This window comes from Apteryx mantelli, chromosome 9 (assembly GCF_036417845.1).
Source record: "Apteryx mantelli isolate bAptMan1 chromosome 9, bAptMan1.hap1, whole genome shotgun sequence".
Taxonomy (NCBI): domain Eukaryota; kingdom Metazoa; phylum Chordata; class Aves; order Apterygiformes; family Apterygidae; genus Apteryx; species Apteryx mantelli.
This window is the reverse complement of record NC_089986.1, coordinates 1,933,053-1,954,384: the sequence shown is the minus strand read 5'-3', so window position 1 is coordinate 1,954,384 and position 21,332 is coordinate 1,933,053. Positions and strand designations below refer to the sequence as shown.

The following is a 21,332-nucleotide window of genomic DNA, read 5'->3' as shown; positions in this document are numbered from 1 at the left end:
AGTTATTAGTGAAACAGAAGTTATTCAGTTTTCACAATCAGCTTCACATTTGTGAGAACCGGAAGGATACACCCAGTATCCTCATTTTCAGGTACCTCTTCTCGTAGCTTTCTGATTAGCTCTGTATCATTATGATGAGTTTTGATGACTTCAGCTTTGCCACTTGCAACAAGGGAAGCACTTTCTATGAGATCAGGTCTGAGGGTACCCTGAGCAAGAAAAACCTCTTCAGGTTTCAGATTCATTTCTCCAATAACCTCATTGGCAATCTATAAGATGGAGAGAAAACAGAAAAGTGTTCTGATTTACTTTTTTAGTTACAGAAAGTCTGAGGGAAGGTTACAAATTGCACCAAGAATGCAACTGAACAGCAGAAGCCTCTGCATTAAAAGCATGAGCAATAAACAAGGAAGACTCATCATGATAGTAGCCTATTCCTGAAAGATGCCCAAAATCCCATATTTCGCTGAACAGCAGATGAAAACAGTATCTTCAGAACAGAGAAGTATTGCTAGTCCCAGAAAGGTACAGTCTCCCTGCTTCACCAATATTGATAGCTGATGGAAGAAAAATGGTGCGTCTTCAGCAAAGCAGCAGAAACACGCCAAAATTCACATCACCTATCAATTTGGTAAAAGAACGTTACTTGAAAGGTTACGCAACCGAACTGAATCACCAATCACTGTATTATATCTAAACATGACAGTGGATCTAGTAAAATGTTTGTAATGTTATGATCATTGATCGACTTCCAGAAGTTTTAAGCTTCCTTCAGATAATGTATTAACGGCTTGTTATGTCATCCACAATGTATATGACCCACTGATGTCACTGAGCACACAGTGCTTTAAGAATGAAACAGTCGTCTGAGCTAAGAAATATATCTAGAAACTGTATCACTTTAAAAAGCAAAGAATTATAAGCATTACCTTAACGAAGGTGTCACCAATAATTTTTCTTTTTTCTTCAGGACTTGTAGTCATATTTAAGGTCTTGCTAATCCTTTTACGCGGAGTTCTGTCCTCATCAGAGATTGGCAGAGTTGTTGTACCATTATAGAATGAATGGGCTGCATTTACCACTGCATGAGATTACAGGAATTTGTTAACAAAGCCAATAGAGATTTTTAAGTAAGACTGCAAAAAAAAAGTTTTACTCTATTGTTTTAAAAATCATTTAAGTCATTTAACTATTAACTGCATTTGATTGGCCTACTCAAGAATTATTTGCAATGAAAGTACTTTATTTCTCTCATTAACCTACTCTACAGGGCAATTATTTTTCATGTTATAAGGCTACATAACACAATGAAAGTTCAGTTCTTGTTTCCCTTCACAGATTATAAAACTTACTTGCTTTATTTATACAGTTAGTTTAGAGGATGTTATTTCCCCAAGGCCTTTCTGCAAGCAAAATGAAATAATGTACTATTTACTTATGGTACTTTACGCCTCTTAATTTAGAGAGGTTCTCAATACAGAGATCAGCTAGAAGGCTCTTTGGCATCTTTTATCAGCACTGAAATCCATGACATACTAGATGAGCATTTTCAGTGAAGGGATTCCCTTAGTTTGTTACTCTGGCAATCTGCCACAGCCCAGGTTTATTAGTCTACAAAATGCAAGAATAAGGCTCAGCTTTTTCATTAAACAAAGCAACCAATATGTATAGAACAAATATGTATAGATTTACTGCATCAGGATTTTGTAGCCAAATCTGCAAGATGCTAATATCAAAGCTCTCTGCACCGTTTCACACGGACAGGCTAATGGATTGCATTGCTCATCTAATACCATGCTTCCTGACCAAAACAAAAAACAGCAAAAAACCCCACACCACTAGACAACAGTATTCATACACAGCCTTAGGAATACATAGCTATTACTCATGAAAAAATGCAGCTGGGCAGTATAAAGCAGCTCCCATTGACTGAACAACTCAAAAATATATAATTTGCCTTCTCTGACCTACTCATACATCAGGCATCAAAAACCCCTAAGCCTTATCTGCCAAGAGTCCTTCTGCTCTCTCATAAAATACTGCTTGAAATCATAAGCCTGCTTCCCAACAAGCTACTCCAAAACCACAACTAAAATACCCTCATAAAATACATGAAGCCAGGAGAGCAAAAAAGCCTCAAAAAAGGAATTTTGATTATAATAGCATTCAAGCACCCAAGTGAGCTCACAGTTTAGAAGAGAAAGGACAAGTAGTAAAGCCCCAGTGGAGGACTGTTAACTAAACTACTGAATAAAACTGCCATCAGATGAGTTTTGCAGCAGCTGAAAGGAGTTATCCAGCAGCAGAAGAAGAGGCACCAGCGAGGCGTATCAGCTGCACCACAGTGTCCCAACAACAGCGATCTGATCTCAGCAACAGAAAAGATGGGTCACTTCATGATATGCTCCAACCATCATACAAGTTACGCTAAACATTTTAGGTTTGAAATTTTGTGAACAGGTCTGGATTGTTCCCAATTAGCAACTACGCTTTGGTACGCAAGTCTGAGAACTGTGAAAGTTGATTCAAATCAAGGAAACAAAATGCTAAACATACATTTTAGGAGACTGGCCATTATTTTCTTTACTGGTATCAAACATATGTAAAAAAATTACGTTACCTTTAACTTGAATTCCAAGTTTTTTGAGTGCCTCTTCCACAGACTGACTTTCTCTTTTACGCATAAATCCATTATCTATGTGTACAGCTATGACCTGATCTCGGTTTAAAGCACGATTCAGGAGAGCAGTACACACTGTTGAGTCCACACCTCCACTGAGTAAAACCTAAGTGCGAGGGGAAAAAGGAAAAACCCAAAATTCATTCAGTCCTTTGGGGGAAAGAGTGTTAACTACAATTCAGATGCAATAAAGAAGATCAAAACAGGCTATTGACTTATAATCAGATTTGGAAGAAAATGAGAAGTCAAACAATGTATCAACCCAACTGTGCAATGGACACAAGCTTTCTAAAACCACTTGTTTACTATATTACCCAGATCATGGTAGTTCTGCACTTTTCAGATTGACCAGAGTAACTGTGAGCGTCAGCATTTCTGCTAGACTTTTGCAACCAACTTTTCAGCTTCCATTCAATAGACTTACCAGGACTTTTGATGAGCCCACTTTCTCTTTAATATCTTGAATACACTGAAGTTCTCTATTTTCCACTGTAAAGGTACCACTGCATCCAGCAATATCATAGAGAAAGTTCTTCAGGATCATTTTTCCATTCACCGTAAGGCTAACTTCAGGATGGAACTGTGCTCCATAAAGCTTTTTAGATTCATTTGCTATACCTTCATAGGTGCAAGGAAATGAGCATTACAAATAAATTGGAAGTGAAATATATATCTAAATAAACCAAGCATATACTTTTTCTCTTGTATACTCAGTACCAAAGTGGCAGATTAATTCATAATATAAGCTTTAAAGAACAGACCCCAAATTATCCTTCAGTAGCTTAATAATGTTCTGGATATATTCAAGATTCTCAGAGATATCTAAGACAATCCTTTTACTCAGTTAAGATATTTACACTTAATTGTAGCATGTATTATAAATTGAGGGCTTGTTTACAAAATTGTGCAATTCTACCATGTTTCTGGCCACAAAAATGCTCCTTATCCACTCCTTTCCAGTGAGGAAAAAAAAGAAACCAAAAACAGGTTACCCATTTCAGACTGCTATCTCATTTAGGGTGGAGAAACAACTGGCAAGCAAAATCCTCTCAAAAGCAGCAGTATCCGAACAACTGGTGACTTCATCTACCTTGCTTGATTCTCCTCTGAAGGGAGCAGAGAAAGCGTTTCCAGAGGCGGCAGCTGCTGGAGCCGCGCAGCAGCCAGCGCAGAGAGCCACGGCCTGCCGGCAGCTAGCCGGAGCCCGGCAGCCCCGAGCCGGGGTGCCGTGGGGCGCCGCAGCCGCGGCCGCTTGGCGGGCTGCTCCGCACCGCTTCGCGGGTGCTGGTTACCTTCGCTCGCGCAGCCACAGGAGGCGGCCCCAGCACGGTGCAGCTGGAGGGCAGCGTCGGCGGCTCCTGCCTCCTGCCCGCAGCGCTGCCTGCCCCCTCCTAACTCGCGCAGCGGGACCTTGCCGTCTTCGGCCGCCGGGCCTCGGTCTTGCAGCCGTCTGTCCGACCTGAACTCGAGCGTGCCGCTGTGCGGAACCAGAGTGTACGCCAGGCGAATGGAGCAAGTGCCGCACCAAGCTGGGACTCGATACCGTATTTATATTTACACCTGGCTGTATTCCCGGGCTCTTTGATGTCCGGATTTAGGACGGCTTCTCAATAGTAACACAGCAGGAAAATCCGTAATTCGTTCTGGCCATAAGCATGGCAACTGCTCACACTTAGTTCATAGCTGACATACTCTTAACTACTTGTTCTTCTAAGACTGAGTGGTTATTTTAAAAACCCTTTTCTGATGCTTTTTTTCTTTGCAAGTACTAAATTATTACTGATTCATAATATACTTTTTGCATAAGGAGAGAGATTGATGGGGGGGCAATATTCAGCTGCAGTCAAGTCAAGAATTTTATTCCCATTTAGCCATCAACTAGCTTTTTCATGAAATAAAAAGATTTTAAGAACAAAAGGACAACATAGGAAAAATTACATCAAAATCCAAACAGGTGGTATTAGAGGCCAGAAACATCTACCTCAAATCCACTAAGCTTTACTTTTAAAACTGTATCACCTCAAAAAATTCGAAAACAAAGGTGGTTAAAACATCATTTCAGAAGTGTCACTAGGAATACACTCCTGTAGTCGTTCACCAAAACCAACAATTCATTTGTTCTCAGTAAGTGATAGATACCGTAACGGAATTAGAACATTTTTTCTTGTTACAATACTAGCAGAGCTGAGAAGTTCAGAAAATCTGATACTGCATTTGTCATCCAACTTCCACACTAAAGCTCCTTGTACCTGAAGGTTTTTTGTTTTTTGTTTTTTGTTTTTTTTTAAGTAGAAAACATTAAAGTTGCCCTTTTAATACAATTAACATAAATGCACATTATACGCAGTTTGTCTGCAGCTTTTTCAATACAACTGTGACAGGCAACAGCAAAGTGAACTTTTTTGCATAATTTTTTCTGCTGCATTTTTGGCACAGATCACCAACCAAAATTGAAGATATTGGTTTAAATGATGTAACAGTAACCTCATTCCTAACTAGGACATAAGAACTCTCAGGAACCAAGAAAAACACTCAGACATCCTAGGAAAACATTTTGAAAACAAGAAAGGAATAATTACAGTCATCCTTTCCTCACCGCATCACACCTCATACAACCCTACAGCCAGGTTAACACCTAATGTTGTCCTACTATCAGTATTTTGGTAAAATGCATACCATTCAAAATAACTGTATTGATAAGTCCTAGCACAGGCAATTACTTGTTAAAAAGCTCGTTTTGTATGCAAACTAGCCACACTGCATCCCTGTTAAAAGGGTTGCACTGGTTTAACACACTAACTATACCAGTATAACTACAGGAATACATCTGTGCGCGAATACTACCTCTCCCATCTCTAATGGTCTTTGCATCTTGCACTAAAGTGTCAGTCAGACTGTGGTTTAAAAAAAACCAAAATAGCAGGAAAACTGTCCAATACTCCTGACCTGTGTTAGACTCCCAGGTACACTGTCTCACTATTCGCATTACTGAAGTTTGGCTCTCACCCTACTTGTAGTCCTTCAGTTACTAAGGCACAAGGATCCACAGGCTTCTGTAAGAGCCAAAGGTTACGGCACAGCAAAGTGTTAGAGATGGGAAAGCTACAATTATATTTCCGAATGCCTACACAAGGCAGAGGTAAAGGTATAAAAGGGTTGGTGGAGCTTTCATACTGGGTACAACAAGCTTTATTTAGCAAAACAGTTTATAGAATGACCTGAACAGACAAGAGTTTTAGATCCCTTTGAAGACAAGTCAGAATACAACAAATGCTCTGTTTAATCTTAACAATAGTTTGAAAATAATCTTTCTGTAATAATAAAAGTACCTTTAAATATGTTTAAAAGCAAGTTTTTACTCAAACTAGCTTCATGTCTGGTTTAAGAGCAGTCTGTAAAATATTGGTCTCAATCTTAGTCTTTTTTCAAAAGATTTAAAATAAACCAGATAAGTAGCCTAAGATCTTATGAAGTGGCTCAGTCAACTTAAGGTTTCTCTACTTCTCCTATGTCCTAGGAAAGGCCAGATGACTAAAGGACCCTGTTGGAGTTCAATAACTTGAGTAGCTTTCAAAAACTGAATTCTAGGGTCCTATGTTACTTTTTTTCCAGTGACAATGTGTAATGTTTGAAACATTACTTTCAGTAGTACAATTATTTTCGCTCAGTTGAATGTTCATGCAATGCAACTCTAAAGCACACATGGACTATTTTATTCCTAAGAGAAACAACATGCACATACTTTAAAATAGTGGAAAAAGCATAAAAATCAAGTTAAGTTTTTCTTAAGCAACTAATTTAAAATAAAACCATTCCTTTTCATATCAATTTCACTCTTTCCATTATTAGCAGGGCAGCATAACATGCTGAACACAAAGTTGTTTAAAACAGTTCCATTTATTTTGCAGTTAAATAATGGAAATATTCTATTCCTATTTGGTTCCAATTAAGCACCATGTGCCATATCTCTTTCCTTTAACAAATACTATCAAGGGACAGTCTCAGTATAAAATAAATACCTGCTATAATATTCCCAGACTGCGCAACAACTTTGAATCCATCAGCTACTTTATCCACACTATCTCCATGAGTGAGGAGGACAAGCTCTTCCTTCTGAAGGCCCCTACACAAAATTAAAAACTAGAATCAATTAAAAACAACAACAACAACAACAAAAACCCAAAGATCTAACTACTTGTGGTCAGATTTAAATAGGCAATACTGTATCATGCACTATAAAAGTGACAAACTATACTGAAATTTTCCCAGCACTCCTCAACCTCTGTGATTCTCACTGAATTATGTATCGGTTTCAACTGACGATTGTTCTAGGTGCTCATTCCCAATTGGAGAGACACATTTTTGTAGGGAGATGTGCCACTGTAAGTAGAACACAGCCCAACCTAATAAGCTCCGTTTCCTTTTTTAGGCCAGTCTCCATTCCAACAGAGCCAACAGCCTGGAGAGAGGAAGAGACATAGTGACAATGACAGTAATAAGGTCCAGCTACAAAAAAGGTTTGGAAGTGCTATTCCAAGAAATAGGTTTGTCAAGCCATGATAAAACCAGGCACTCTGGAGTAGGAATATCTTCAGGTAAAGGAATTTTAATAGATTAAGAACAGATGAGCAGATGATCTCCTACTGTAAATAAATACATGACACTTTGCAAAGCAATACCAGCAAAAAAATCCATCTACTTCCAATATCAAATACCTCATCTAGTGCTAAAGCATATATTTTTTTGTGAAGGTATGTTCCAGAACTCAGGTAACTGCTTTATAGACTTCCAACAGATGCCCCAGGGTTCCCAGCAAAAGAGCATTCCAATCTGTCAAGCCCATTTTAAAAACATGCAGGATTTCCTTCCTAGGAACAGTCATCTCTTCAACTTAGACTTCTTCACTGGAAGTTGCATAAGTTCTTCTACAATAGATCTATCATGTAGGATGCATAATTTATCTGAATTAAGAAGGTTCTTCTAACACCCCAGCATTAAAGTATACCCTTTTTGAAATTTAGGGTGAGAGGAAAGAAAAATAGTAGCCCACACTTCTCTTTCAATGAGGTGAAGTTTTCTTAAGCAAAAGTAGATATCTTCAGGACAATTCTGGGTACTTGAGGGAAGGGTATAAAGTTCTACAATAGCTCCACTGGAAAAAGTCATTTAAATTGGAACTCCAGGTACGAGTAAACCGTTAGGATTACTACAAGGAACTTAAGAGGCATTAGCAAACTACCAAAAAAAAAAAAAAAAAGAAAAATCTAATTTTGGCTTTATAGAACATCACAAAGCAATATTAAAGGTAGGCAATAGACTTCTTAATGGTTTCAGATTTTCTATTACCTTTCAAAGATTTGGACAGGCATCAGTCAATACAAAAGTAACCCACTGCACAGCAGAATGATGCAAGAACTTCCTTAACACAGAGATTCATGTACTGCAGTACACCTAATGGTGTCTCACTAAACACTTCTTATTTTGAAATATAGGATTTATGCTATATTCCAAACAAATATATCTGCATTTCTAGTCAACTGAGCAGATATGCCCAAATACTTGTTTAAATATGTAACTTGCCTATTCATGAACACAGCTGTAAAGGTTTTATTAGAAATTATCAGATGAGTGTGGGTGCAATTTCATTGTTTTCTTTAAAATAAGCTTTTGCTCATGCAGCCACCAATTCCAGAATGGTATTTCCAATATTGTTTTGGTTATTTAAAGTATCCATATACCTGAACAGTGAACATGTGTTATCCAGAGTAATGCTGAACACTCCATCTTCTCTAACACTTTTTTTGTGCACAGTACCTCCAAATACCTTATTCATCATCTGTCAAAACAAAAACATTACATGAAAAAGCACCACACAATTTAGTATCACTTTAATCTTTAATCTCTGTCTCCCTATCTCATTAACCTAATGGCTATGACAACAGATCTTGTTCTCCAATAAATATCAAGTTAGTTTTTTCATGATTATACTCATTTAGTACTACATTTTGCAAAATGGTAAGAGTTCTCTTAAAAATTAATCATTGTTCTGCATTATTAAGCTCATTCTCTTCTGCTGGTCTTCTGTCAGCGTAGCTGACAACCACTGCTGCAGGCAATGAATAACAAATTGGGAACAGTAGGCAATAGGTAGAGCTTTGCAAAATTATGCATATTCAATTATGTACATGTATTTGCACTTATAAATGGGCACTCTGCAAATCAGCTGAGTATCTAGGGTCAGTTGTCATAAAAATAGGCCAGCTGCTGAGCAAAAAAAAAAAAAAGATTTATCTGTACTATAGTTAAGTGCCCTTGGATAGGACAAACTCCTCAAAATCTGGCTACTTAGCTCTGGAGAACAAGTTGAAAGCATCAGTCTCTTTTTCTTAGCATTATATTAGCACTATTGACCACAGAGACTCTTACCTAATCCTTGCTTAACCAGAGTAGAACAATTCTCAACCAGATTATTTCTTTCTAAAACCCAACTCCAAACCACAAGGTGAAGTATCTGCATTTTAGATTTCAAAAGTGTAAAGGAATTTTTCCTTACAAATATAATTGATAACTTAAACCTTTTTAGAGTTTCTCCTTCCTACTGCTTTAAGTTTCAGAAATTTAAGAAATACTGCCAAACTAGATCTAGAATAATATTTACTGTGCTGGACAGATTTCAATCTTTTATAATGAAGTAGCAGTTTGTTAATGCACACATTTGATTCGTTTCTGCAAAGCCAGGCTTGAGGAGCTACCCTGCTTAAGCTAAGTAGGGTGGCTTTTGATTTGCTGCACAATTTAAGGCAGTTCCATTTTAATACAGCACACGTTTCCCTTTAGAACAATCAGTGCCAACATTGTTTCCATAATTACCAGACTTGCTAAAGAAGTTTTTCCACCACTATTCAGCACCTCTGAAGGCCTAGTAAATTGCTAACCCTGGGGAAAAAACAAAAAACAGCAAACAAACAAAAGCACAAGTAGAAGTCATGCATCTCATCTGTCCCTTGTTCCTCTGAAAGTCTGCTTTTTCACTCAGCTTGGATCTACTGTATCACTACAGGGTCACCAGCCAATTGTAAGTGGTTTTTTTTTTTTGAAGAGCTGTTAAGAACTATGTTAGAAACATTCTACACTTGAAAAACAAAGGGACAAACTATTTCATTTGTTTACATGAGGGGAACATTTCCCAATACCAAGTAGAAAGAACTAGTGAACAAGTGCCACAGTACATTTAGTGTGACAAAAAAAGGCACAGTGTTACTCCAAATTAGCAGCAATTAAACAGAGAATATAATTTTTATGCTGTTTATATGGCAGAACCAAAAAGAGACTATACAGTATGCCCTGTTCACCCATTAGCACTTAAAAATACCTTTACATATATGGCATACTGTATATATCTGAAAAGCAAGCAGTTGCATTTGTATCTGCAGCAGTTGTATCTGAAACTTCAGCAGTTTAACTTTAGCTAATACAACAAAGAAGACCTAAAAGACTCCCGCAGGCAAACATATCTCTAAACAGCACCTGCATGCCATAGCAAATTCCAAGAACCGGTTTTCCTATTGTAAATATTGCTGGGTCGAACCACGGTGCATCTTCTGCATATACAGAGTTTGGTCCTCCAGATATGATGATAGCTCTGCAGAAAAAAGATTATTAAAAAAAATGAATTCAAACATATTGTTTACCTTAAAAACATTTTATTTTATTAAACACTGACATCAAAAGTGTTCTAACTTTGCTATGCTACAACTGGTTAAAAAACAGCAACTTGCTAGAGAAGTATTTCATCAGTTTAACCAAAGTCAAATATAAGCCATCTTAAAATGCAACTTCATTTTAAACTCCTAGCCAGGTGTTGGCTATGTGAGAAGTGCGATGGCTAGTACAGAATGTAGACTCTTAGCTTTTTTTAAATATATATATATATATATATGCATACACACATATACATATACATATATTTATATACAGACACTTCATGAGGTCTGTACCACCTGGAGGAAAGACGCTTTCAAAAGCAGGTTCCTGAATTTCTAGACCTGTTGAGAAAATGGCCCCTAATTTGTGTTGATTACAAAGCGAGATGGCACTGGCCATAGCTTGTGACTTGAAAGCCCAATTTATGCAAGCACTTAAGGTTTGAAATTAATACTTCATGCTATGACAGAAGTTTGCATCTTTTCAAAGGGGAAGAGACAGCATTTGCAAATCATGATGATTTGCAAGATACTGCAGAAGTATTGGTTAGTTCAGCAATGCCTTTTGGCCTAGGCCCAGGATTGAACATTAGTGTACCAGACCTTGGACTAGTGTACTGTTTATTTCACGGAGAACAGTAAATCCATTATTCAAAGTGAGAAATGCAAAATGGGGGGAGGGAGAATGGGTCCAATGGATCTAATAAAACTTTTTCCAGCATTATTTAAAGTGCCTGTCATGCAAGTACTGACAAAAGATTTTTTTATTATTTTTAACCAACAGAAACGGGCCATGCGCTTACATCCGTTAACACTGGCAGAATGTAATCATGGCGTAACAAGCCCATGTACAGAAAACCATCTCTTAACCGCGGCCACGGGAGGCACCTGCACTCGCCGGCACATGGTTGGATCTCGTTTTGCCGTCGCCGCGCAAGGCTGCCCACCTCCCCGCTCACCCGCTCGCACGTGCCGCGGAGGGGCTGGGGCGGCTGCTGCTGGGGGGCGACTCCTCCCGATCTTTAGCAGCCGCCGCCGCCGCCGGCCGTGCTGGTTCGGGTTGCGGTAGGAGGGAGTCTGGTTGTTAGGGCTGTGTTTGCTGCTCAGTACAACTATACCTCATTCCAAATTGGGGGAAAAGGCAGAGGACCAGAGGGAAGCATCCCTCCGAGAGTCTCTCGGAGTGCAGTGGTTTACAGCTGCAGAAAGACAGCATTTATTTCCTCATATCTGAATCTACAGATGAACTTCAGAATAAATACACCTTTGACAGAAGTGTATTTTACATCCAATCTTTACCCTAACAACTAAACCTGTTGTACACGTATGGTCAATTCTGTTAAAAGCCACAGAGACACATGATGATTTTCCTAAACTCAGAAGCTGCTAGAAAGAGTCTTAAAAATCTTAAGGCCTGTAGTTATTATTGCTTCTAATAGGCAAATGCTTCTGTATATGGAATTAAGTGCCATATGTACAGAACATTATTTAAAGTTAAATAAAGGAAATGAAGCCACATCTTATAAATCTTTCAGGCTGTAGAAGTCAAAATAATTAGACACTGTCCTATAAAAGAGGACTGGCTTAAAACTTGCTTTTTCTGCACCACAGGATACTGTATTCCACGGGATACACAAAGGTTATCCAACCTACCTGAGTATTACAGAAAAGATATTGGGGGGGAAGAATAACTGCCCAAGCGTAACCTGCATCTTTTCAATTGTCCACATGAGAAATTTCAGTACTATGAGATACAGATTCTGAAAGCTTTATTGCAAAACTTAAAAAAAAAATAGCTTCTCGCATACGTTCTTGCTTCAATATGAATATGCTTTTTTCTGGTTTAGCTTAAACCACTTCCAAAACTATCTAAACTAACTTTGGAAAGCCTATTTAAAATAGCTTAAGTGCACATCAGGAACCATGTCAAAACAGCTACAGTAAAATACATTCATTGACATACAAACCTCAGGATTCACGTTAAAATTCAGAATTGTGTCAGAATTCATAGAATAACGCCACCTGACCCCACAACCAAACAATCTCCTTTGTTCAAAATTGGGCACCTTGTGGAAATTGCTAACATTTACATCAAATTTAGGTGAAACTTGTCACTAGAGATTGTATCTGTAGAAATTAAGAAGTTTTTTTTTTTTTTTAAATACAACATATAAATACAACTTAGCAAAAGTTTTAATCTTTCTGCGCATCTCAGACCTTAGCACAGACCACAGCGCAGCTTCTAGGCCTATTCAGTTTTAATCCTAGATGCCAAGAGTTGCAACATGGAAACCAGGCTGCTCTGATGACATGTGGAACACGCAAGATGTTGCAGTAAAACCATTAACTCATTTCTACAAAGGTCACTAAATAAGGGCACCAGATGTCTAGTTTCAATATTTGTTGATCTTTCCTAGATGCAAATGACTGATTGAGACTGTGGTTACAAAGCTTATTGACCGATCTGGATAACTGATAAGCTGAAATCATTATCTTAGCCTTGAAAAATGACCTTTTGAATGAAAGTGCTTTGCCACATTTTAGAGAGCAATTATTTGAACGACAAGTCCAACAGTTTTAATCGAGAACTTCTGGAGAAACCTTCAGCTCTAAATAAAGAGATAAAATCTTCCCACCACAACCCGACGTTGATACAGTGCGCGCATCTGTGTCATCAGCACTGTGCTGCATGCATCGAAACCAACAAACAGTAGAGGTAGGAATTCTTAAGCAGTAATACGTGCACCTTTTAAAGACCTGATTGTGGGAGAACTATAAACAAAACCTAACAGAAGAAAGTTATTTTTCAGACCGTTTCTGAAAGGGAAATTCTTCGTACAACAGCTACCTGAGATTCAGGAGTTCCTGGGTTTTCTATGTTATCTATGTTTTCAGAAGAGCTCAGTAAGTTCCTGTTTGACTCGTTAAAACATACCATTTCCTGGTTTACTAGTAATCAATGATTACAAAAACACAATTCTACAAAAAAACATTGTACTAGCTGTTGTCTGACACGGAAGCAAGGAGCACACATGCAGTGTATTGCTAGAGTTTTACTGAACTGACAAGTAAGGTCTACGATGCTTTGCAGACTTCAGGGCATTTATTTTCCTTACACACAGAGGCATACCTTGGTAAGCCTAATAAAACAAGAAAAGAAAAAAAATACAAAGCACTAAATAACTGGAAGACCTTTTCTTGCTGCAAACAATGAATAGCAGGGTGCTTTTTTTGTTGTTTTTTTTAAGCTTGCTTCCCAGAAACAGGTAGGCATAAAATATCATAATGTCTCTGGTATGCAAATCCATAAAATTACTTAAACATTTAATTTTTCTGGAGATATAAAAGTGCCCTTTTTTTTTTTTTAATTTAAAACCCACAAGACTTGTCTTCCAGATGAACAACTATCTTAGTGTAACAGATAAAGCAGTGTGATCATTAAATCTTTGTAGACGTATATTTAGAAAGTGACCTCTTAAAATTATATTTACAAAAGAAAATGATTAAAACGACATCAAGGCAAGAAGCAAATATACAAAATAAATTTCGTTGCCAATAGTTTCCCCAGCAACACTCAAGTATTTCTGTGAACATGCTAAAGATACAAGTACTAGCATCATTATAATAAAAATACCGCACATAAAAAAAAGCATTTAACACAGTTACTGGCATCCATAGATACTGTTATGCTGAAATAAGGAAAAAAACCCAGAACATACACATACACACAAAGTAACCTACCGAAACCCTTGTTCTCTGATTGCAAAGGCTGGCGTTTCCAACGGGAAGATCTCGGACTGAACGAACAGCTCGCGCACTCGACGGTCTATGACTTTTCCATACTGCGCCCCCGCGTCGAGTATTACTACAGCTCCCTCGTAGTGGTGCTGGCCATCCTTGAGCTCTCCTCCAGCGTTCTCCAGCTGTGAACATTACTTACATAAGCATCTTATGGTAACACACTGCAGAATGGGAAGTTTAAGGCAAATCCCTTTAAATTACTAACAACTGCAAATCTTGTTAAGGGTACAAATGCTTTATTTTATGATTAAAATGAAAAAGAGTCACAGAGAAACCTTCAGACAAAGAAATCTTCAAGTTTATAAAGCTCAGTACAAGCACTGGTGCCTATGCATTAACGTAGCACATCCCTCCCGAGCAGCCACACAAACGTGACATCCCCCCAAAACACAGACCTGGTCCAGATTAGGCCACACAAAAGAACATGCATGTTAAGGCAGAGCTTTCCACTAACAAGCAGCAATATGCTCTGTTCACCAGTGCAGCCACTCCTGCTTTTTACGTTCCGCAGTTTCATACAAAGCCTCGCACACAACGTGATAATTAAAAGCATGTGCCTTTATCTTAAGCAAAGAGGGACAATCCAGAGTCAGCAGAAATACATGTTTTTCCCCTATCACATTGCCTCATACTCTGAACTTTCACTTGAAATTACCACCTGGAGAAAAGGAGAAACTCGGAACAAATGTAGCTGCTAAAATAATTTTAAAACATCTTTTGAATACAGTACTCAAACTGATTGCACATCCATTTTGTTTCTGAGGTTACTTCAACCAGATTCCCTTCAAAAGAAGTTCAAGTGATGGTGCTCTTCGACCCCCATCATTTTTGAATTGGCTGGCCAACTCTTCAGCTAGATTTGAAAGAGGGCTAGAAAAGGCATGGACACGTTTCTCGTTTCTTAAAAAGAAACTGTGAAAACAGGTGGCTGCTCCAAGGTAGTGCCCTTATCGAGGAATCTGCACGGAAGAATGTGAACTCGACCACATTGTAAGACACCAGAGAGTGAGTGCCAGGAAAAAAAAAAAAAAAAGAAAAAAGAAAGAAGTACTGCTAATGAAATTACTTACTTTGGAGGCTGTTTTTCTTGACCTATCACTTGCACTGTTTCTTTGCCAATTTAGATTTGGAGAAAGGAAAACTGGGAAGGGTTTTATTTTGGCAACACTACCTCGAAAAACATTTTTATGCTTACGACCATTTAATGTTTTAGATGTGGCATGTTCGAATTGCTTTACAATTTGATGCAACCGAGAAGTCACGTTTGTACCAGGCAACGCTGTCCTCAGCGCACGGCTCGGAGAGGAGGCTGCTGCTCCTGCTGCCGGGTTACTAAGGAAAGCTGACGCTGCCTGCAGCACACCGTGGCATTTTGATATGGGTCAGATAATTACATAAAAATTAAGCACAGGTCATTCTGGACAGAAAGCATCACCACGCTGGGGCAGACTCTTCCCAACAAACATAGAGCAAAGGCTGTCTTTGAATTTTCTGCCTCAGTTACTGTGAGACAATAGATCTCGGAGACAATTGTCTTTGAATTAGCCAAAGGAAGAAAACACTTTGAAAACTTCCAAAGCTTACACTAACTAGAAAATGTAGAACCATAAAGTTTTTCTACCTAAACAGAAGGGCATAAGAGGAAAAGAGTGCTAAATCACTCAGAAGCTTAAATCCAGTTTAGAGGCAGTTACTCAAACTTCTTTTCTTAAAATGGTAACCAAGCGGCTGACAAGCAGCTTTCACTGACTTTCCAGTCTTGGGTTCTGTAACAAGAAGGACCAGCATTAGGGCAGAACAGACCTCTCAACAGAAAACTAAAGCAACTGCCCTTCAAACGCCCAGGTCAGATGGAAGATCGCTAGAGCATATTTCCTTTCCAGTGGAAGGAAAGGTTCACTTTTAGAGCAATTCTGTGCATTTTCATCTAACAATTTCTAAATTATCCTAAGTTCTTGCAATAAAGACTGACATCCGTGTTCTTTCCTGACCCCGCCTTGTGGCAAACACTATTCCCTATGGTGCTATTTTGTCTTAAAAGCCTTAAGATAGATTGTTTCAGAGTGCTTTGTAGCTCCTAACATGCAGGGACAAAGTTCTAGTCTTCTCAGTTTAGTGCCTATTATTGTCTACCTCTACTGGTGTCTACTGGCAAGACACCAGTTGGATGCAAGCAATCTCCTTCAGATATACTGTGTAAGCAGTGATACTCACACATCATAACCTAGCATTTCCCAGGCTGTAGACCACCCTTAAGAACCTGCACAAAGCGTAAAAAGTACAACTTTGTAAATGTAGCTTTTACATTTTATAATAATAAAGCCAAGAATAAAACCAAACTATTGTTGGCATCAGTTCATCTGGACCAATGACCAAGCGTTTATATCTGTATCTAATAAATAAATCTTGCTTCCAGTCCCCACCCTGAAGGATCAAGGCTGCTTTGAGCAATTGTATGCAGTTAGTGGTTCCAAGCAGAAGCTGTGAGAAGAGACATACATATGAAAACAAAAAGAGCTCAGAACTATGTTTGCTTTGCATTTGAGAAACACTGCATAAGAAGGTACAGCAGGTCTGCATCTCACTTGAAATTGCACCTTTTGCAGTTCTGCTCCGCGAGAACAGTGCATTAACGTACATCCCTTTATCACAAGAACAAACCTGACAAACCTCTGCATTACAGTTAATCCAAACATCAGCTCTCAACTCCACCAAAGCCGGCTGACAGCTTCCACACAGCAGCATCTCTACCCTTTTGCTGAGCTCTTATGGTTTCTCCACTTTTACGTACAGTATAGAATCATTTTGCATGATGATCTGAGAAACTCTTTTACAGATAGCTGTATTAATATTAGGAGAATTACTTTTCAATCAGTTACATGGATCTGAAAGATGACTGTTTAAGGCTTCAAGTAATAGATCATAGCCAGTGTTTTGCTGGGAGTTCATTTTCCCCTCCCAAAATACAAAAGTCAGTGCCTAATCATAGCTCAGGTTTTTCATCAGATGATGCTAAGGGCATTCGGGCTAAAATCCAGTAAAAGCACTGCATTGCTTGAGCAATGCAGATCTACTTACAGGGAATGTGTCTTACCAGGAAAAAACCTCATACAACCAGGGGCCTAAGGACCCAGGGTCCCTCAGAGGTGGGCTCAGAGTAAACTACAGGCTGCAGTCATTTGCTCCCGCTGCTACATAGGATGCCACTTGCGGTCCCAGAGACAGCCGGGCAACGCGTCCCCAGCGTTCGCCCAAACGAGCGCCCACCTCAAGGCTCAGCGCAGGCCGCCTTGTCGCAGAGGGATTCCTGTCCAGTCCCGAGGCATGCCCGTCCCCACCCGGCTCCGCGTGCCCCTTCGCACCGCGACAGGCGACGGATGCCACGTGCAGTCTTCCCGCGACTAACAAAAAGCCTCAGGCTTAAAGTTTTCATGCCTCGATTCTGAGTTCAAGCAAAACTGTAAGGAAGTTCAACACTGAGTAGAAATGTTACCATAAATCACACGGAAAAAGAGGAAGGAGAAAGGCAGTAAGTCAAGACAGGATCTGGCTTTATTTACTTAAAGGCACAGGTCCAAGACTAGAGATTTCAAATACAAATTTAATAAGGAAACTTTATTTAATAAAATAAAGAAACAGATGCTGTTAACGCGCAGCCAACACGTCAGTTTAGTTTATGCATTTGTATACCTTATGCAGCCCAGGAGAAAGGCGAAGACGATACCAGATAACAAGCCGTTCCAACAATAATAGAATTTATGGAGACCAGACACTCCTCACCGTTGGAAACTGATTTCTAATAAAAGCTCATTTTCCCTCAATAGGGGTACAACTAGGGTGCCTTGTCATCTCCGTAGCTGTCTGTTTTCACAAAAACCTGTAGAAATTACCGCTTTTGAGAACCATCAAACCTGGTTTGAAAACTGGCCAACGTGGTTCAAACATAAGGACACAGTAGACACACACAGCATACATTCCGATTTCCTGAGAAAATGAGGACTAAGGAATATAGAGTGGGACTTAAATATCCTTATAGAGAAAGGGAAGAAAGTCTATATTCAGCTAATTTATATCATAAGAGTTGCATCAAAAACCACCTCACATGTGAAAGATTTCCACTTTATCTATGACTGATGAACCAAATAAACCAATTACACTAACAAAATAATGTCATCTCCTGACTTTCATTTGCCCGGTGTTTCTCAGACAGCACAAACACTGAATGCTGGGATCTGAAATGAGGTTCAGAATTACATCATATCTACACTATATTACCACTTGTAACTGCACTGTGAAGTTAAGGTTCAGTCTTGATCTTTCATTTGAGCTTTACTACTTAGTAACATTAGGGGGAAAAGAAAAGCTTCCATCACTGATGTTGTTTTTAGTTTCATAAAAAAAATACATCAGTTCTGTAATTAACTGTGGTATGAGACCTGCCATCAGACTTGAATTACCAGTTAAGGACATAGCATATCTTATTTTTTGGTTTACCTAGGAAGTACTTTAAGTTTTGCAAGTTTGTAACAGCCCACTTTTGCAGAATCAATGAGTTTTTCAACATTTTATACACCTACACACCTGTAAGATTTTCATTAATTCAATTTATAAAATACATTAATATACAAGAAGAGTCATATCTTAGAATACTCAGAAGTGCCCAGCAGCAGCTCAGTTTATAGCAGGGGCCCCTCTGTCCAAGCCTTCACCCCCAGAGCGTTCATTGACACTAACAACTTAGACAAGCCTAAACTGGGAGTTCTCATCTGACATTTTCAAACCTGCACAGGTTTTATGAGAGTTTAATTGTTTCCCTGTGGTATTAAAATTAAGCAGGTATAAGAACACTTATTCATATTTTTACTGAGTGTAACAAAAGTAACTGCTTCAGATTCAGGACATCCTTAAGATAGCTATAAAAAAGAAAAAGAAAAAAAATCAAACCATCCCATCTGTTATCTCAAATGAACTTTAACATATATAAACTGCATGCAGATTTACAATGGCTAATGGGACTGTAGCAGTTATCTGATGCTGCTGGATTAGTTGGATCTGGCCCTGTATATTAACCATTCTCATTACACACAAACTATTTTCTCACAGGAAGAGGAAGATCAACTCTGCAGCCTAACACCCAGAGTCAATTAGCTTTTACAACCCTTGAGAAGCAGGGGCCATCAAGAAAATCCCAGTCACGAAAGAATTCCTCTACGCCAGGAAAACGTGTGTTAGAGAACTTTAATTGTGACCAACTAAGCACCTAAACAAAGGTCAAAGTCATGTTTTACTTCAAACTGGATAACAAGTCTAAAGCAATGCTTTTGTCCGACTACAGAAATAGCCTGAGAGAACTTACAGAATTTCTGTTCAGAATTCACATTTCTTTAATCAAGAAAAGACTTCTACTTCAGAAACACGTACAAGTTCTTTTGTCACTCGGTAGTGCAAAAGCTGCGCTGCCTTTAGCACACCGATATAAATCTCTTTTGCCACTGTAAACCGGATAAGCAGAGAAGTAGAGCAAGCAACGTGATCCCCGGGGGTCAGGAGGAAAAAAAAGTAGTGCATCCCTTGTGTGGATTCAGCTAGTCAGGAAGGGCTTATTCCAGTTCCAGCCAGCCTCTCATGTGGAAATGTGTTGCCTTCTGCAGCAGTTAAGTAAACTAACTTTTCTTTAAAGTTGGCTGAATAATTTATAGTTCATATTACAGCGTAACGCCAAAATACTGTGCTTAACTATTAGGAAAGGTGCTGCTCTTACCCACTACGTCCCAAGGGAACCATATTTCAGCTGTTATGCTGAAAATCCACAGGATATACAGGCAGAAGAGCCCTGAACAGACTGCTGCCCATGTGGACTCAGAGACACCATGAGCCAACATTCTTTTAAATGCTATCAAATCCAAGATTGTGAAATTAAAGAAATTTACTTAGGACAATTGTGCTTGTTTTCTTGTTAGTTAAAAAAAAAAAAAAAAAAAAAACACGAAGTGCTACAACAAACAAAACCGGAGCTACTCAGTAACTCTTCAGAGCACGAAGCCCGGTGGAAGAAGGGGCAAGAGGCAAACAAGCACTTCAAAAGGCAAAGGAGCTTTTCCCGGAACACGGCAGCGCTGCCGTACAGAAGCCCCCTACCCCTCGCTTCCGAGGCTCCTCGCGGCGATGCACGGCGCGCCCCGAGCGCAGGGGGCAGCAGCACCGCCGGTGCGGGCGCAGGCCCCGCTCGGCGCCGCCCGCGCGGCCGGGGACACCTGCCCGCGGCGCCGAGGCCCCGCGGCGCCGCCCCAGAGAGCGGCCCCGCGAGGCCGCGCGGCGCGGGGGCGGATGCGGCGGGGGCGCCCGGCCCCGCGGCGCGGCCCCGGCAAGGCCCGGCGCGGCGCCATGTGCCCGCGGCGCGGGGAGCGGGGCCGCGCAGGTGGCGGGGCGGCCCAGCACACAAAGCGCCGGGCGGCGCGGCGCGGCGGGCCCGGGCCCGGCCGGCAGCGTCCCGCGGGCGGGCGAGCGGGCCGCGCCGAGCGCCGGGGGAAGCGGCGCGGCGGCTCCCGGCGCGGCACTGACCTTGGCGTCTCCGTTGCACAGAGCCATGGAGGCTGCTGGGGAGCGGCGCCGCGCCGCGCCTCCGGCCCGGCGAAGCGGAGGGCGGCTCCGAGGCGGCGGCGGGGGGCGACGGGGGAAGAAAAGGCTGCCGAAGAGCCGCCGCCGCCGAGATGAGCTAATGCTGCCGGTCTGCGCCCCCGCCGCTGGGAGGAGCAGCGCCCGGGCAGCGCCGCCCCGCTCCCGCCTCCCGCTGCTCCGCGGGCCGCGCCGCGGCTGCCAGCGCAGGAAGGCGGAAGGGGCGGAGCGCGCCGCCGCGCAGGGCAGCGCCGAGCCGAGCCGAGGGGCGGCCTCGTCCCCCGCGCCGGGGCCCGGCTGCCGCGCAGCGCTGCGCTGCGGTCGGGGAAGCGGGCGGGCGGCGAGCCCCGCGCCGTGGCGCTCCCGGCCGCCCGCTGCTGCCCTCTCCGCCGCGCGGAGTTACGCGCAACAACTGTCCTCTTCGGCCGGACTCGCCTTGCTCGGCTGCCGCCTCCGCTGTCCGCGCAGGTAACGGCAGAGGAAGGCGAGGAAGGCGAGGGAGGGCGAGCCCCAGGCGGCGCCCGGCCGCCCCG

General features: G+C 41.0%; 1 protein-coding gene across 4 annotated transcripts in view; it reads right to left on the bottom strand.

Annotated features, from left to right (window-relative positions):
* Nucleotides 1–20,942, bottom strand: part of GMPS (guanine monophosphate synthase) — a 34,834-nt gene extending 13,892 nt beyond the window's left edge. Inside the window, exons 1-9 of one of the 4 annotated variants that reach the window (XM_067301556.1) lie at nucleotides 20,746–20,942; nucleotides 14,125–14,306; nucleotides 10,208–10,322; nucleotides 8,419–8,516; nucleotides 6,700–6,803; nucleotides 3,105–3,298; nucleotides 2,621–2,786; nucleotides 930–1,081; nucleotides 96–269 (exon numbers count right to left, since the gene is read on the bottom strand). In XM_067301556.1, coding sequence (XP_067157657.1) covers nucleotides 96–269; nucleotides 930–1,081; nucleotides 2,621–2,786; nucleotides 3,105–3,298; nucleotides 6,700–6,803; nucleotides 8,419–8,516; nucleotides 10,208–10,322; nucleotides 14,125–14,306; nucleotides 20,746–20,772 — 1,212 coding nt within the window. In that variant the 5' untranslated portion in view covers nucleotides 20,773–20,942. The other 3 variants (XM_067301553.1, XM_067301554.1, XM_067301555.1) reach the window with 3 other exon arrangements.
* Nucleotides 20,943–21,332: the final 390 nt, after the last annotated feature.